This window comes from Lethenteron reissneri, chromosome 22 (genome assembly GCF_015708825.2).
Source record: "Lethenteron reissneri isolate LAM-NWPU_2019-01 chromosome 22, ASM1570882v1, whole genome shotgun sequence".
Lineage (NCBI taxonomy): Eukaryota > Metazoa > Chordata > Hyperoartia > Petromyzontiformes > Petromyzontidae > Lethenteron > Lethenteron reissneri.
The window spans coordinates 9211152-9230436 of NC_083800.1; the positions used below are offsets into that span (position 1 = coordinate 9211152).

The 19285-nt window shown below is 41.0% G+C and overlaps 1 protein-coding gene across 1 annotated transcript in view; it reads right to left on the minus strand.

The window, feature by feature from the left end:
- LOC133345614 (B-cell linker protein-like) overlaps positions 1–14772 on the minus strand; it is a 51551-nt gene extending 36779 nt beyond the window's left edge. The window contains exons 1-3 of the mRNA XM_061556536.1: positions 14593–14772; positions 12328–13587; positions 151–3095 (exon numbers count right to left, since the gene is read on the minus strand). Of these exons, the coding sequence (XP_061412520.1) occupies positions 151–225 (75 nt within the window). The 5' untranslated portion in view covers positions 226–3095; positions 12328–13587; positions 14593–14772. The remainder of the gene's footprint in view (positions 1–150; positions 3096–12327; positions 13588–14592) is intronic.
- Positions 14773–19285: the final 4513 nt, after the last annotated feature.

Sequence of the window (19285 nt, forward strand, 5' to 3'; positions counted from 1 at the left end):
ACAAATACAGAAAAAGTGTTTCATTTATTACAAGTACATGAGGTCATAACGGTAGAATCTGTTGTGCATAGCAACATATTTCAAGAGGGTTACAAACAAACACATGTTGGCATAACTTCACGTTAAAGCTAATTCCATACACGGCTTTACCTGTCGGAACCAGTCAACCACATCTTGGGGCTTCCACAATTGAACGTTCTTGTTTTTCGGCTGTCGTGCAGACATAATAAATTGATATCAACGCGCACACACACACACCAACACCACCACCAAGTATCTTCTGATGGACGTGCTTCTGCTGCCCCTGTTGATGTATAGGCAGCAACCTCCGAGTGTTTTCGCTTTGACACTTTGTTCGCGACTGCCTCTCTTCCTACAGTGCACTCAGCAGTTTGCACAACTCAGTTCCTCTTCACGCCAAATGGTCCTATGTTCGCGGTTTTCATTCTTTGCCATGGATGGGGGGCGTAATACTGTAAGCTAAGCATTTCCTATGCCAATTAAGTGTCTCATGCCGATAAGATTTTTTTTAATAGAGCAATAATTATGAATTATTATTTAGGAGTGTGTATAAATTTGTATCGAATGGGTGTTGGAAATGCCTTCCCTCTGGCTTTCTAATTCTCTGTATGTCGTTTCAAGTTTATAAACATACCAGAATGATTGAAGGAGACACCTCAGGATTGTAAGTCTGCTATAAAGGAAGCCATGTACCATGGTTTATAAAGATGCAATACCAAGCAATATCAATTCATTTAAACTTACTTTTTAGTTTATTTTGAGATTGAATATAAACCGGCCGATGTAATTGTCCAAAATACTTTGACGTTTATATGATACCCCATTTGTCATTAAAGCATTTAAAAAAATAATTTCTCATGTGGCTTGAACGGTGCGCTCTCCTCTCAGAAATCATGTACAATGAATATACAGTATTAGTGTTGCTCAACACATTTCAATGTTGGAGTTTTAAAAACAGGCGCAAGGGTAGAAATATACCAGCTCTTTATTTTTCCAATACTTTACACTTACACTGGAATAACACTTAGCAGCAACGCAGTGGGTATGTAGTAAAAACATTCGTAAATAATGGCAGCATCAAAACAAGCTTACAAATTACAGTAGTACAACTTCCTTTCCACGTATTGTTGCATACACAGTATTTGTATAGCTTCCGAAAAGAACGGTGCCAAGCATTTCTTAAAGGTTCAGAATTCGGCAGGTGCAGCGTACCATGCAATCAAATGACAACAAGCTTTCGAGAAAAAAAAACCTATTGTTGATCACATATCAAATTCATGTACATAAGTCATTTATATTTCAGTTGAGTGTACGATATATCTAAATGGTCACACTGCATCTGCCCATTAATTGTCCCAAAAATTTCTGCTCAACTCTACGTGTGCCACATGGTTTAGACCCAACACTTCATATCATTAAAACGAGGTTTCATCAGATCCCCCAGATGATGTTTCAAAATCAAAACCTAAACTTCCCGATAAGTTCTTTGTGTAAAAATGGAACCCCTTTTTGGACACCACAGCATTGTAAGTACAGTACTGTTATTACTTTATAAGACTACTAAGAAGATTAAAATACTATCTACTAATTTTACATCCTGAGTTAAAAGGTAATTCAGGAAATGTTATGTTGTTAATGTTATAATGTGCTTACATTGAAGTTTAATGCAGCTCTTTTGCTGTTATGATTTTAGTTTAAGAGGATACGGTTTCTCTGGTAAAAGCCTCGTTAATTTACATACTATGTGACCGCTGATTTTATTTAGGACTACATGTGTCGTGTGTTTTAAAATAAAGCTTTAGTTTCTTCGCTAGAGAGTGTGACTTGTCCATAAAGGAATAAAGTAAATGTTTGAATTCATAAGACCCGGGGTAATTGTCTGTGTATGTTTAAAACATACCAACATGCTTATCAAATGTGAGTGTTCAACTATCCAACATATGCAGCTGGCTTTTGTCTATTTTTTTTAAATGACCGTGTTCTTTTAAAAAAACAAGTATACGGCCAACCTCTTTTTGAAATAAAAACTAAAGTTTCTTGTTCATGATAACGAGTATTATTAAATTGGCTAATTGCTAGCTTGCAGTCTTACTGTAGTTAAAATGCCTTGGGGTTTCAAAATGAGATCTTCCATTTCCAATATTCTAAACAACCGAACAGCTTTCATATACTGTTAAGGCAATCGTTGTTCGTGAGCACTGATTACACATACAAAGACCACCCTTATCTCCTTAACAAACTGTTGTGCCAAGTGCTCTTAGCGAGCACCTATGCAAGCTGCAATGGCACACCAAGGGGGTGGGCGGCCACCACCACGCCCGGCCGCCTTTGTCTCCCCAGTGGCGTTGTTTACACACCGCACCAGGTACTCATTTGAGGCTGAGTCGACCTCAGGAAGGCCCAGGACCGGTTCAGATAATCGTCACTGGTGTTGGCCGTGAGCAGGAATCGAACTCGGGGGGACAGGTTCAGTCGTGCAGCGTGCTAACCACGGTGATTTTTCTGCAATATTTAGCTGCCTTTTCTTGGATTTTCTGTTTGCACATAGTCACTTTAAGATGTTTTCTTGTTCATGTTTTTGTTTTTTGTTTGTTGCGGTTGCACCCGATTCAAGAGCCGAATGGCTCACAGGGCAATACCTAATAAATGAACTTGAACTTAATACAAAAACCCAAATTATAGCCTTGACATACTGTTGGGGCAAGTGCTGTTAGCGAGCACGTATAAAGGCCAGCACGGCACACGAAGATGAGTGCCCACAAGCGATTGACACGCTCCATGCTCGAAGTGCTACGACGTGTAAACACGAATCACGTCCTTGATGTGAGCCCTGCACATGGGGCACTTGGGCGACTGGGAGGCCTTAATGCCCACGGCACAGCTGTGGCACATGCACAGGTGTCCACAGGTGTAGATGACGGCGTTCGCGGGGCGGCTCATGCACACGATGCACTCGGAGTGCAGCGCGCTGTCGTAGAAGCCGTCGTCGATGGGCTCGGACCCAAACGAGACGAGCTGTGTTGAGTCCGGCTCGGAGGAAATGTCCTGGGTTGTCGATGAACTTCTCATCGCAACTGTGGAAGATAAGACAGTGGTGCTTTTTTTTTTAAACATCTCCAAAGTCAAATGCAGAATAGACTGTAATCATCAATTCAGCGTTCATACGGGTCGTCTAATCCAAGAGCTCGGCAAACAAAATAACAAGAAGAAACAATTTTTTTTTCGGATTCGATAAAAAAAACGCTCAATATTTTAACAGCCGCAATGCATGTGAATACGAGACGGTGGGTCCTTAATACATCACGGTCACGAATCCATTCCTTAAAGAGCCGCATGCGGTTGCCGACCCCTGCTCTAATCTATTCCTAGAGCCGTTTTTGCCAGCTCGTATGCGAGAACAATTAATTATATGGTTTTCAACGGCATTGTGTATTTACGAAATGTCATCAGGGCAGAATGACATGGGTCAGCGGTAAGACTTCGCCTCTTGTTGCAGAGGTTCGTGGTTTGCATCCGGAAGGCCGCTCTGGTTATTACTGCGGGTATATATTCATAAAATACGGGCGCCTTATCTTTCACAGTGGACATTAAATATCGCATGACGTCATTTGAAACGAGTGGGTCATTGTGTGCTCGTGTCAAGGTTCAAATTTGCCACGCAAAAAAAATGCTCTCAAATGACTCAATTGGAATTACATACAAGATGTCCTCCTTCTGGGAAACTCCTTTGTAGACTACACCTACTAAATATAGCTCCTTCGTGATAGCCTTGTGTTCTTAAAATACCAAATGATCAACTACTTTTCAATTATAAAATAGGTATGTTCTTAAATACACTGCAATGGTAGGTCAAGCAATGATTTGGCATGATGGTAATTAGAAAAAATATACGGAACATGATATAACTTCTGATGGGATGGATCTTGAAAGAAGATATGTACAGCACTGGGGAAATGGGAGTGATGGATTTGGGTCATCAATAATAGGAGCACGTTTAGCTACATTTGAGAAGATTACGTTTTTACAGAACTATATTTGTAACTAAAAAGATTCAACTCTTTAGTTTCAAGCACAATAAATGTAAAGTCTGTATACTAATATTGATTGTAAAATATGACTTGCTTAGTTTTGTCATGTGCATAGCCTTGATCAGTTTTCATTCCAGATTTTAATGCTACTCCAGGTTTTATAGCAGAGAATTGTTACTCTTTGGTTCTTTCGGTAAAGTCACGTAGATATAAAATAAAATAAATAACGACGTTTCGGCGCAACACATGATGACGGACGCTTGTGTTGCCCCCGAAACGTCGTGATTTATTTTATATTATATCTACGTGACTTTACCGAAAGAACCAAAGAGTATGGATTCCTGCAGTCACGAAAGCTTCAAATCAAGATTGGAGAATTGTTCTTTTGCAGCTGGTACAGCCAAACATTGTCCCCCCCAAAGCACACCCTGTGAGTGATTGCCGACTTGCTCGTTGCAGACTTTGGAATGGAATGCACAACTTGGTGCTGTGTTCTAATGAGTTTTAATGATGATTGTGGAGTTTTTTTTATGGGCACTGTGAGTGCAATGTGTTATGTAGGCGAATGCCACCCCTGTTACATATTAACCAAGCAGAGCTGTCATAAACAACTGCATGTTTTGCTGCTATAAAATGAAACATTGGTTGAGACAGCCAGTATTAAAAAAGGCACATGAAATGTGTCAGACTGCTGGTTTAAATTGATAAATTGTCACTTTTTTAAAAGTTACACATTTTTGGAAATTGTTACCGTTTTTAAGTATTGCATATTTATCACATTTTCACATTATGGTTGGCAAATATATATTTATACGCTCTGTTCAGATAAACAGGAATTAATACAATCATATTTGTTAATACAATGATGTGCTGTATAGCATATTTGATCATTTATTTTTTATAATGTACTGTACGAACCCGGCGACCAAAGCTCGATTTCCGTTTACGACAGACACCAGTGACGATTATCTGAACCTGTCCTGGGTCTCTCCTAGGACGACTCAGCCTCATATCGCAACTAGTGACACAAAGGCGGGCAGGCGGGCGACGTCTTAAAGGTGTACCTTGGAACATGACATCAAGTGCTGTAAACTACTGTCCAGAGATGCGTTTTAGTCAGTCCGTAATGGACTAAATGGTGATACAACGCACGAAATCATTGTCGTGTATTTGTGTGGTAAAGCCAGTCAGTGGTTAGTACAGAGGCCGCATGCATTGTTGCATCACGGCAGTTGTACAAACCATTCAACAAAATCATGCTAATAATGCACATAGGGTGTCATTCACATGTATAAACCAACATATTGCCTATTTCTGGAATATGGAATAGGTAATTGAGTGGACACAGGCGTACAATGAAATTCACCAAGCCAGCATGGATAAAAATAATTTTGTACGTCCAACACCGAAATACATTATTCGCATTTCTCCCTCCTTTAGAAAGCTCGACAAATGATGTCTTTTCACATTGCAGTCCCTAATATGTTTACATACCACCGTATGTCCAAGTAATGAGCCACTCAACGAAAGATGTGGCTACCCACATCTTTCATTGAGGATTCAGAGCAGAGCTGTGGTTTTTTTCTCAGTTTGCTCTCCAATGTCATGAGTATATTGTGACAGTTTGCTCCACTTTGTCACGCACGGTTTGTAGCATCCCTATATAGTGTCCCGGGGCGGGGGAGGCAGGGTCGGGCCTGTCCTTGATTGGGGAGGTCAGCGGGGGGGAGGCCTTGGGCATCTTGCCTAGGGCTCTATCCGCCATTACTCGATACTTGTGATACTGAACATTTGTGGAAAAAAGAGCTTCATAGCTTATCGGCTTCCTCCACGATAAATATTCTGATTCTCGAGCACGTGCAGTATGGGGTCGGGAGGCCACAGGTGCTGGCTTGAGTTGCACAAGGTAGGGCCGGGGTCGCAAATCTGACCTCGACGTGCCAGAGGGAAGAAAAACCTCAGCCCCCATCTTGAACTGTGGGGCAAAATATATTGGGTTGATGTCAATGTAGGGGTCAGGGAGGGTACGTTTGAGCGCTGCTCACTCGGTCATGACGTCACCATAAGTTCCAGTTAAAGTGTACAAAATGTTGGGAGAGCCCAGCGACGTTCCATGTTGCTCATTGATGATGACAAGAAGGATGCGTTAATTTGTAAAAGTTTTGCTTGTGCTTGCTTCTATGCATTGCACACCACATTCTGCCGGAAAAGGAAATAGAAAGTGTTCGTGTTTTGTTTTGTAGTACTCGATTAACCTCATGTAATAAAGTAAACTTTTTTAAATCTAGTGGATGGGTAAAGAGGGCATTGGTGATGGAGCAGTTGTGGAGAGAGTGGAGAGTTTTACATCCCTGGGCAGTGTGCTTATGACCAGTTCTGGTTTGATAGTAGAGGTCTCACTCCGAATCAGTCGGGTGGCATTATCTTTTCATCGGCTGTGCAATGCTGTGTGGAAGCTACCTTGTCTATCACCCCACACGAAGCTTCGGGTCTTCTCGGCCACAGTCATGCCCTCCCTTCACCATGCTTGTGAAACGTGGACCCCTCTAATGGGACATCTGTACCGGTTAAAAACATTCAGGCTGGCATGGCTACAATCCATCCTGGGTTTAACCAGGATGGATTGTGTGAGGAGCTCACAAATCCTTGAAAGATCTGGACACATTCCATCAGTGAGCTCCTTCTGCAGGCAAGGCTGTGTTGGCTGGGTCATGTATTCGGCATGCCCAGCCACCACATGCCCAAGCAGCTTCTGTTTGGCTGCATAGAGGGGGCTAAATGGGCACGTCATGGGCTGGAGAAGAGATGGACTGATGCAGTACGGGAGGATGTGGAGCTGAGTGGACTTTCTGACGACTGGCACCAGCGGTGTCAATATCGGCCTCTGTGGAGGAGGCTCGTGAAGGACGCTACTGGGCAGTTGGGAGCAGTCACCCTCCAATAACAACGGAGGGCAGTGGAGCGACGGTCAGCTAAAATGCAGCAAGTTGGCACAGTAAGATTACAGCTGGTGCATCTGCCAGTCATCTCAGTCAGCCAACCCATGGCACCTGGGTCTGTCCCGAGACCTCCTGTCAGCGAGCCTTGGACAATTCACGTGGCCTCAAAGTGCACGTGGCTTGGCACAAGCGCCGTGGTGACATCACCATCACTTAGTCGCGAATGGCAGGTATTGATGTATTATTTTAACACGTAGGCTTTCGCGACCAATATTATTCATAATCAACGTTTTTGGGTTTAGATCGCGTTATTTATAAATGTGTCGTAACCCTCCACCACCCGACACGGCCAATCAGTAAAAAAGTGTCACGTTGACAAAAGACAAATAGTTCACTGCTTTAGCCCACCGGTGTGTTGAAGCGTGAAACCACAACCGCCATTCTGGCGAATTGCCCGATGATGCTGGATGCAATTACCAGCGAAACGTCGTACTCAAATTGTAAATGTTGTGGTTTCACGCTTCAACACACCAGTGGGCTAAAGCAGTGAACTATTTGTCTTTTGTCAACGTGACACTTTTTTATTGATGTATTATGTTTACCAGCATCATCTTTGTATTCAACAAAAAGTGGTTTATAATCTAACCCCCAAAAAACCTGTATTATGGATGATATTGGTCGCGAAAGCCTACGTGTTAAAAGTGGTTTGTGGTAAGTTCTAAAACGTAGGCAAATTTCTTTCAATTGTGCCAAACGCTGATAACTAAATTTGGTTACAATTTGACAAACGCCATGTTAAAATAATCTCTATAAATGTGGAAAATGTAGTTTTATTTGAGTGTTAAAAGCTATTATACAACCCAAATTCACACTTTTTAAAGACATGCCACTCATAAATGTTTTCATATAATTTTAGCAAAGCGTGCACTCTATACCACATTGACTACGAAACACAGCCTTGATTTATTATTCCACAATGTGTTAAGTTCTGTAACCCAATTTTGCACATTTGTATTTCATAAAATGGTGATGATTATAGCTTGTGCTGGAGTTATGTTTCTGTTATTTACATGCTTTATTAAATTACGTAAATTGAAGCGTTGCATGAATGCAGAATTATATGTTTTCTCCTTGTGGATCTGCTTCAACAAAACACTATACTCTACAGTATCTCCATTTAATTGAAAAGTTTCCCCTTGACTTACGTGCGCACATTTCGATATGAAGTACGCCAATTTGTGGACAACACCAGCAAATAACTCACTTTTACAAATAAACGTCATGAAACATTTCACAGCCCCGGGTTGGGAAACAGAATGTCCTCTGAAAAGGTCAGGGTGTCTATTAGATAATGTTAAAGTGGATAATTATCAGTGTCGTTCGCATGAGGGCAGGCACTGGGTGGCAGACCGACAAACCTTGGACCTAAGCCACGTTGAACGCTCATCCATTTGCCTCCTACAATGCTTGGCTGTTATGACCCATCACTAGAGCCCTCATATGACCCAGCATGCATAGTCAGCGACTGTGGTGGCCGACAAAGGGGGAGGGCCTCAAAAGGAATTTCAGTGATCTCAAAATGGTCTGATTAATGTCACAAGGGGCTCATTCACTGGGGCTCTTTGGGTGCTAATATGGGACCTGCCGCTGATGGGGTCTATTTCTTTACAGCTCAATGTAACACAGGTTTGCAATTTACATGTAAATGAGGATATATACATCATTCTATATATACAAGCACATTTAGAATGATTGATGGAGGAACGTGATTTCTTTAGATTGAAGTTTGGCGTTAAGTCAATTTGTAGATAATGATCTATTTTATCCAATATTGGCTGGTTTAGAGTATACCAGGCATATACAAAGTACAAAGGAATTTATTTAAACCCCTATTTTATGAGTATAAAAGATAATTATGCATTTATAGGTGAAAGAAGTGTACTTTGTATTACATGTTATATCGTTCCAGCACTGTACTGCATTTTATGCATATACAGATGTAAATATTGTTTAAACATGTAAAATTGCTCACATTCATGATATAATTGTGCACAGTGAGCTACTGTTTTATGCAGATTAATACATGGAAATTCTCTACAGATATCAACGGTAAATTAATCTCAACCTCAAAATTAACTGCGTTGACAGTCTTTACATTTTTTGATCCCCAAAGCTGTAATTTTAAGGAGCACACCATTTCTTCTCAAGGACAATTTTACTGAAAGAATGTATTTGGTTACACTGCATTGGCAGTGGTTACACAAGCACAAACAAGCAACAACTGCTCAACACATTTGTCAACAAACTGCTTTAAAAGGGAAAGTGCAGTATATCATAGGCGACACTTTGAGCAATGGCCGTTTTCCATAAATTGTGTTATGAAAAATGTGGATTGCCCAAAACATCACCGATTATATATTTTTCCTTTTAAGGCAGTGTTATTGACAAATGTCTTGCGTTTTTATTTTATTTGGGATATTACTCATCATACTGGTAAAAGCACAGCTTTTGTTCCTTGCCATCTGGCAATGTGGCTGTCTGAAGGGAGAGACTTCCTCATAAGTGGGGAATTCCTCTTTCTTTATTTTAATTCACTTAATAAAAATGTTCGGTATAACAATACATTATCAAGAAATCACAAGTACAGGGGGTACCCGATATATGTCGGCCCGATATACGTTGTTTCGCACTCACGTCGCTGACTTTGAGGAACCCAACGTCAAATTTCCCCGCGCACACGACGTTGCATCGTTTTTGACTCTACAAAATATCGTCGCATCCCTTCAACAATGAGTAGCAAGTGTAGTGCTGGTGACAGTGCAGGTATTGAGTGTAAGAAAAAGCGCATTAGTAGTACGCTCGATGTTAAAATGGAAGTGATAAAGCGTCGTAGAAAAGGTGAACGTGTGGTAGATATTGGAGGCCATTTGAATCTTCCTCCACCGAGTGTACGTACGATAGTGAAGACTGCTGATGAAATAGAAAGTTAGGCTAAGCATGCGTTTAAAACATTCGGATGTTAAAATTACATGGCAAAGAAGTGTTATCATTGAAATGATTGAACGATTGCTGGCTATATGGATCGAGAATCTGCAAGAACACGCCAATCGGCTTAGCCTTTTATCAGGAGAAGGTCCTAAGCTTGTATGATGACTTGAAAAAGGAGTTGGGAGAGAAAGAAACAGCGAAAGAAACACCATTCAAGGCGGCCCGTGGATGGTTTTACAGATTTCAGGCACTATAAAAGAACGTAAAAAAATACAGGCAAAGTCAGCCAGTGCCAACATAGATTATGCAGAAACGTTTCTAAAAATAATTTTAATCACTGAAGGTGGGTATGATCCTATAAAAGGTGTTAAATCATCTCCCAACACCTTTCTCCAATAAGCACAAATCATCCACTCCTCAAGGTAAAATCATAAAATAAATAGGTTAAGGTAAAATATTTGAAAAATGCTGTTTAAGAGTATGTGCTTTTTTGCAGTAAAATAGTTTTTGTGTTTGAGTCATTGCTTAAAAATGTGACTACGGTAGTTATTTTTTAAAATAAAAATTGAAAACTTTTAAAGTGTACAGGGCTGCTTTGACATGCTCATAATAATGGTTTTAAATGAAGTGTTTGATACGTATAAATGCTGTTTAAAGGTTATTTAACTCAGAATTGGTTAGAAATGTGTACATTATGTACAGTACGTATTTTGGTTGCTTGGTATGAAAAAACATTTCCCTAAGTTACGGTCCCTATCCTTACCTTATTTCATTATTTTTTTATTGGAGAAATTGCCCCGCTTTGCATCGCATAGGCAATGATTACGCTCTTATGGTCCCAATCCCCCCTCCCCCTCATTATTCTTATGGGGGGAAATCCGTTTCGTTATAAGCAGCAACTTTCCGGTCCCTAACCTCGACGTATTTCGGGGACCCCCTGTATTGTATAAGCTAAGTTTAATCGTTTTCATACTCCATTTGGCTCTGTACATTGATACTCACCTTCACATTAACATCGGGGTGCAAGTTATATGTTATTATTTCCTTATCGTTATTTTTATTTCCCTGTTCACCAAATCACCCAGAATGTCTCGGAAGATCTTGGAAGATAAGCAGGTTTGAGCCTGAATAATGCTTGGATGGGCAAGCAACCATGCACAAACAGGGTGTCATTCGAATGCAGCGCTACATGGTGGGCAGCAGAGGGTGTTACAGCAAAATCCACTGCTGTACAATTGTACTGTGTTTCTATGCTCCCACGCATACGCTCCCCGTCTTCAGAAACCCGCATTGACCTGCGTGGCAGTGTATGGCGAGGTAACATCCACAAACCTGCATGTGGATGCCTTCATCCAGCCGTGGATTAATGACACGTGATTTAGTACAGAGAGTGCGTTCATGTTACAAATTATTTACTTTAGTCTATTCACATGTAAATGATCAATTCTGGAGTAACGGAATTACAGCTAGGGACACAGAACCTGGTAATCACACAATGCATCATAAAGCACATCGCTTGAGGTTTCGTGGCTTTCTGAATGTGCCTACGCAGCAGGTTGGTGCAACACACAAGGCTCTAATTGATTGCTGTGTTGAATACTACACTACCTACACTGTACTTGTAATTCCGTTGCCGTGGAATCACCCACATTCCATGCAAGATTGTTGTACAATTTAAATAAAAGTGTGAAAATGTACACGCAAGCATTCATTCTGTATAATTTTCCAAATGCACATATCCTCGGGAGTATTTAATGTTCAGCTCGAACGATTGCCACGGCTAGAAGGGCTGATGTTCGTCGTGAATTATGGAGTGGCAGCAAATATAAGGAACGTGTCCATAGAGGAGATGGAGCGATAAGGTCAGCTCATGTGCGGGTGTCTGGATGGCTTTCTGCATCGCAGCACTGTGAGAGATGGTGGCTTGGAGCGGCCTTCATCCAGCGGTGGATTATTCTGGCTTACGATGATCATGCATATTTGAACTTGAGTCACAAGGCAAGGGACATTTGAGTTATTTCATCGGATCTGTGCGATGTCATCACGATTTGGAAATAGGCGAACCTTTGTAAACTTATCACTATGTTTTCGTCAATTTAATACACTTACCCAATTGTCAAATATCAACAGAATTGTATAATCCAATGCAATTGATATTGGATTCTCTTTAAGACAGTCAAAGCGACTCCCATTTGCAGACATGGAGAGACAGACGGGTAGACGGAGCAGACATAGCCAATGCATCAACGCTGTCAACCTCAGTTGTAACGCGTACAAAAAAAAACTATGTAGGAATTGTACGCACGATCGCTACTGCACTATGGTACCCGTCCATTTCGTAATGTTTGTACCTTGATTCTGTGGACTGAGCGGATCGTTGCGCACTTGCAACGACAACCTGATGGCCATGTTCATCTGCTCCACTTCCGACATGCCCCGGCTGCCTGGGTTGACATCGATCACTTGTCCTCGTGCAGCGGTCGGACTTGAGCTTCCAGACGCTGGGGCAGGTGGTGACACAGCGCCGTTACCTGGCTGAGCGCTGGTCAGATCGACCAAGGAGCGGCTGCACGTGAGCCTTGCATTCGATAGCCTGGCAGGGGTGCCGGGAGGCATCCTCTGGTTGTCCTTCGTCGTGGGCATAACCCTCCTATTCATTTCAGGAGTAGAGGGTGTGGACATGTTGACCGGCTTTGCTTTTTTGAAGAGGCATCTCAGGGAGGCGTGCAAGTTTTGGGGTAGAATGTTGGCGTGCTTGTTGCTTCTATTTTCCTTGCTTTGGTTAGTGTTCACTTGCTCCTCTCTAGTAGCAACCTGAGTGTTTCTTTGTGGATGGTCAACAGGGTGGTGCTTCACTGACTTTGAGACATGTGCGCGGTCTTGGCTCATTTGTGGATTTTCCTTAATAGGCAGCTGAATCCGTTCTAAATTTAAATTAGGCCTTTCATTCCACACTGGGAATATCGGACCATGTGGCCTCCCATCTTCTCTTCCATGCTTACCACTGTTTTGTCTAGAAATTGGTTCTTTCACAATAGATTGATGAGAAATGTGTTCCGTGGACGGCTGGCTGTCTGTGCTTCTTATGCGACGGTGATGGTATTCTTCCCTCGGTGGCTTTTGTAAGTTGAACAGATCTCCTGAGCTCTGACATGTTTCCGTAACCATTATTACCTTCCCCTCTGACTTGGGAAAGACATTTTCACCTTGAACTCTATGTTTCTGATCATCGCTCGCAAAAGGCTGTTCTGAATGTTGCAGCCTTTTATGCTGATGAAGAGAGTTCGATGTTGATGGGAAGAAGTATCGACGGGGAGTTGACGGAGTTGTAGGACAAGACATGTTCTCTCTTGGTTGGTGACCGGCTTGAGAGGGCAATGTAGCAAATGTTCTCCGCTTGAAACTCGGACTGATTATTTTGTCAGGGCTGTAGGGTGGTGCCCCTGAAGGGTTGACACCAGAGGAGTTCTGGGCCCTTGGATTTGACCTGGACGACGACGAGTAGTCTCTCTGCCGGACCACAGGACTTGACGGGCTTGACCACCGGCCTCGTCTCGATGTGATGCCTTCATCTGACAGGCGACGTTGTTGACATTGCGGTTTCTCTAAGCCTGAAAATAAAATCGACATTGAATTATATTACAATGTATTGATGAGTTTTTAATAGTGTATTTAATATACCATGAATTAGGCACACGCTGAATTAACGAATAAATAGACATTGATTTGCACAGTAGATTTTTTATTGCTAAATACTAATGTAATTTGCTAGATTCTAATGGGTGTTTTGGTATTTAAAATCTGGTAATGGATTTTTTTTTAAAGTGTTACATTTGGTATATTACATTGAAAATGTGTTTATTTACAAAGGAAAAGAAAACATATATCTGAATGCATGATTGCACTCAACTTAGACACTATAAACAATGACCATCATTTAAGACGAAATATAATACTGCATTCTAAAAAAACATGAACTTATGTTTTGCAATCTATGTTCATGAGCAAGCATAATATCAAGATGTTGGCAAGAGCAATGTACACAGCATTGGTGTACATTAAAAAAAACTGCTGGAATATCAGTGAATATAAATATCACCTCTGACAATTGTCAGTAACATTTCATCATTTTGTACCATGCTAGTTTATTTTAAGACATATAAGACAATTCATAAATGCTTATAATGGAACACTTGCAGCCCTTGTAGCGTTTGTAACACATTAGCAATCATATGGTAGATGCTTAGTAAAAAAGAACATTTTCTTATCAATTGCCAAATAAATCAGCAATACATATTTCAAAATTATTTTCTCTCCCCAAATTATCTCTGGTGGTGCTGTAACAGAGCACTTGACTCACGAGTGAAAAGCTGTAAGTTTGAAACCCGGTCGAGCATTGACTCAACTCACAATCCCTCTGTTGTTAATGAATAGCCCACCACAGCATTGCGAGTTGCAATATAGTTTCAGGATTGTTAGATTAGGTACTTTTACAATTTAATATCCATGTACTATTTGACAAATCCAAAACTTTTAATAGTTTTAAAAGTGTTGTGGGACTATCACAAAATATATATTATCCACGCATAGCAATACATGAAGTCAAAATATCATACCTGAGCTCTTAAATTTGTCGGCTGTTAAGACACCCTCTTGGTAGCAAACCGAAACATTATTACTGGAGTCCTTGCTCGGCAATGATGTGTAATTGTTATCAGATCCCAAAACCTGCCTTGTCAAGGTTTTGGCTTTTTCAAGCGGTGAGCTGTGGACCATCATTCCTGCTGGAGTTGAGTTCCCATTCAAATGGTGCTTAGTGTCCTCTGAAAGGGCTGTTATATACTGGCATCGTGTGTCAGTGACCTTGGAACTAAAACCATACCTACGTCAAATCCAAAGGGCACTGTAGTTGAATTGCAACAGGCTGGGTTTAAGCCACCTTTAATGGCTCGCTGTACGCCACAAAACTATAAACGTAAATGTTTTTCATGTGCTTTACCTCGAGTTGTGTTGCTCTTGGTTTTGTTGAGGCGTTTAAAAATCTTTATTTTTTTGCCCCCACCACCAAGTGAAGTGTTTATCCTATTTGTGCCACGTAGCCAAGTAGCGAAACGATGTGTTTTATGCTCATGTAGTTCACACTTTGCCTCAGACTGCCAGCCTCCACAGCTTCCCTCCAGTAATTTCCAAAGGTACTTTATTACCGTATAAAGAGGTTCTAATAATATATCACATCCCTTTGGCAACCCACGACTGACTGAATAAGGGCCTTCTAATGCTTTATCCATGATGGGGATTTGTTTCACAATGCTGATAAGTGCGGCTTTGGTCAAAGGCAGGGATTCAGGACAAGTTCACAGAAATCTGGTTCATAGTACGGTGCTATTACCACTGCGCTTCTCTTTCACTTGATAAATAAATGATATCTTAACATGATTTAATAATGCACTGCATTTTCCAACCTTTCCAGTAATTTAACAATTGGATGTTTTCCCTCTATAGTTGATTTATAAATATTTAACAATGAAGATGAATGTGTAATTGTAGGTGACAGTGATTGACTTGATTTTGTCTAAGTCCAGTGGCACTCAGGAATCAGGGGGCACGCAGTGCCTACAGTTTACGTGGGAAGTGACCTCTGCCTCAGCTTTTCCATTTGCAGGTAACATGAGCAGCTGATTAATCAGTTAGAGCCCAAAAAGAAAGCAGAGTCGATGTGTAATGTAGCAGTGGCTGCTACTGAGCTCTCGCCAGACCTATTCTGGTAGGAAAATGAATTTCACTGCATAAAAATCCTGACGCAGAACCCAGTTACTTCCCTTACCTGGAGCCACAATATGTCCCTGTCAGGGATGAAGTGTACTGGCCTTTTCAGCATAAAATAGACTTGCCTAAATGAAATGGGTCACACGAGCAGGCCAAAAGTGCCTCTGCAAGATTTGATAAAGTCAGCCAGCCGTGCTGCCACTTGTGGGTATGACTCAGGCTAATTCGCCATGGCACAATTGTCCTCCTTACATCTATTAAATACAGAACACATAGTTCTTCACCGCTGAAATACCAGTCGTGGAGCGCCAAAGCTCGGTTTAGATTTGGGCAAAGGACCTCAATACTGCGAACAGATATGCCAGCGGGTGTGGCCTTCGGCAAGATCCGGACATTGTCAATGTTGCTCTTCGTTGCCGCACCCAGGGGGATGAGGGGCTGTTGGCAACGGCGCGTTCGTTGCAAAAATACACTGCAGCTGCTTCAAGTAGTCTTCACAATTGTAAGCCATGTCATTAAAACAAGACATTAAACTGCAAACAAGTGTCCGTCTGTGAACTCCCTCTTAACAACACACGCAGAGAAACACGAGCAGCTGTTGCAGTGGAAATCTCTACGTCTCTTGTTAGCCAGCAGCCATCTTAAGCATTTCCAAGACAATGCTATCAGTGCTGCTCTTTGTGGAAAATATGAGACGTTATTCAACTTCTGTACCAGACCACGTGAGGTTTCTTTCATGGACATTAATTTCCTAATGTTCAAATTTGTTCCCTTACTCATTAAGGGTATTCGCCACATATCCCCATGCAGGACCATTCCGAAGAATTGCCTTGAGACTAATTTAGGCTTTTTCAGATAAATTGATGACATTGTGCCATTAAAAAGAGCATTTTCATTCGGTATGTATGCATGCATGTGGAACTTCTTTAGCCCTGTACGTAGGCAACCGTGCTAATCAGAGGTGCGGTACTACAGATTCTAGGGTTTGATACCTGCTACAGAGCATTGTCATAAGAAACCGGCCACCTCAATTTTCTTATTTCTGGCCATGGCTAAAATAGTGGCGAGTAAAAACTGAACCTGTCATGGGCCCCCTTCACTCACCTGCAATGACCAGTGCAGCGAAGTATGATCACACAAGCCCCCTGTTACTAATATGTATTAAGTAGCCTTTATGCAGCAGTTCAGTGACAAGGGACTGTATATTACATTGTTAAACATTTAATATAAGGCACCGGTGTTTGACTGCTATGCCGAGAATACATATTTAGACAACAATGCTATACATAAATCACAATGGAATATGATTAAGTACTGAGTGTAGTCTTGCACGATTGCACGCCTAATTATGAGTGTACAGGTATTTAAAGTTTACACTGGTTTACTTTGTTGTCAATGTTATTTAAGCTAATAAATAAATCTAGATTTGAAGTTTTCGTGACTGCAGGGATCCATACTCTTATTTATTTTATACCTACGTGACTTTACCAAAAGAACCAAAGAGTAAGGTAATAAAGTTAAGCCCAACGTGACAACGCGGTTTAGAAAAATACATCTGAAAAACACGAGAGATGAATGTATTGTTTTCCCAGGATGTTAATAATGCATTGCTAGAGGGCTCAAGTCTGGGTGCATGTACGGTCACGTGGTGAGAGCATATAACACTCACAAAGCCTGCAGCTCCACCTAATGAATGACAGAGTCATTTTCATTTTTATTCACTCTTCTCCAGAGAGGCATTAAAAAACATGACTATTAGCACAATAGAGTTGCAGACATTAAGAGTCGCTTCTGCGCAGCTACCGAAAATGTAAAAAAAGATGAAGAATGGTTAACACTGCGTGGATACCAGTGGAATGTATCCAGCAACGCTTGTCTTTCATGCCGGCAGTGTGGTATGGGTGGCTTGATGGATTCTAGCATTTCATCAAAACTCTCAATCTAGTAGTACATGCTTCTCGTAACCAATTAATCATATTGCCATTTTCTAGGCATCTGATGTATGAACAATTGGGCAATTGGGTTGGAAAATATTCAAACCCTATCCTCCTGGGATTTGATACATGTGTAGTGAATTGACGAGTCACTGGAGCGCGTGCCACTGGGAAATTGGTAGACAATAGAATAATGGGTTCTAGATTTGAAGCTTTCGTGACTGCAAGGATTCATACTCTTAGGTTTTTTCGGTAAAGTCACGTAGGTAAAAAGAAATAATACAAATTAAAATAATATAAATAATAATAGAAATCAAATTATAAATCACGACGTTTCGGAGGCAACACAAGTCTCCGTCATCAGGTGAGACCGTCACAGCTAGATTTGACAGCCCGTTCTACCAGTTGCACCTGTGGGCAAGGCACGGAGCACTCTGGGGGATCCAGAGGGGTGCGGGGCCGTGCGCGGAGCCTGGCCACACTGGGCAGGATAAAAGGCGAGCTCCGACTCACAATCGAGGTTGTTGCGATCTGGAGTATTACTCGTCGTGCCGGCGTTGTCGTGATCGTTGCTCTCTGCAAGCTGTGGGTCTGGCAGCATGTTGGCTGTCCCGACCCAGAATATAGTTAACCCCTAAGGCTGTGAAGGCTGGAATAAAAGAGAGAGTCTTCTACTAGTGTCTGTGAATTGGTGCACTACACGCTAACAATTCCAGATCATGATTCAATTCAACAGTTGATGGTTTTGCATCGGTTGCTATGTCTGGTCTTCACGGTTTCATTTGTACTGTCTCGTGCGATCTTTGTCATTCATTTTAACCGTGAGAAAAAATGTACATTTTCACAAATAGAAAATTATACATTCCTGCAAGCATGAGCAAATGAATTTTGAGTGTAGTAAGTGATTTTTAAATGATTTAAACAATGAATAATTACATAACCAATAGTGCTTGAATGGGCTTCAAAATAAGCATATAAATATAGTATACATCCAGTATTACATTGATGTAGTTTATTTATTTGTATCGCTATTAAAATACTTTTAACTGTTCTTATATGTTAGAATCTTACTTGTAAAAAACAAAAAAAACTCGACACGTTTGTCAAGAATACTGCCCTTAAAGAAATCGTATATGCAATCAAGTGTTGTTTTGGGAAATGGCCCTTCTTCATAGCTCCTAACTAAGAGAGATCTGAGAGACGGAGTGGATATTAAGGGTTGAGACTGCACTTAACACCATGGGGTATGAATACAATTAGATTTCTTTGCGAATTACAGTTCTCAAACTGGCATATGAAGTTCCCTCTTCGTAACTATTGATGAATAGACATAGACATCCTTCAATAATTAAAATGGATTACGAAGTAAAATATTTCGTATTAAAAGTTAAATGATAAAATGTTAAATGTGTAGGATAACTTGACTCAATTATCATTATTTGGTGTACTCCTTTAAAAAAAATAACTGCTGTATACCCAAGTATTATTTGCTAAATACGCAATGAATATCCACTGGATTTTCAGTTAAAGACTTTCAACACATTTCCGAGCTGTTGTTTTAAGAAGATTAGAAACATTTCAAAAACACTGTACGTTTTTATAGCCTTAT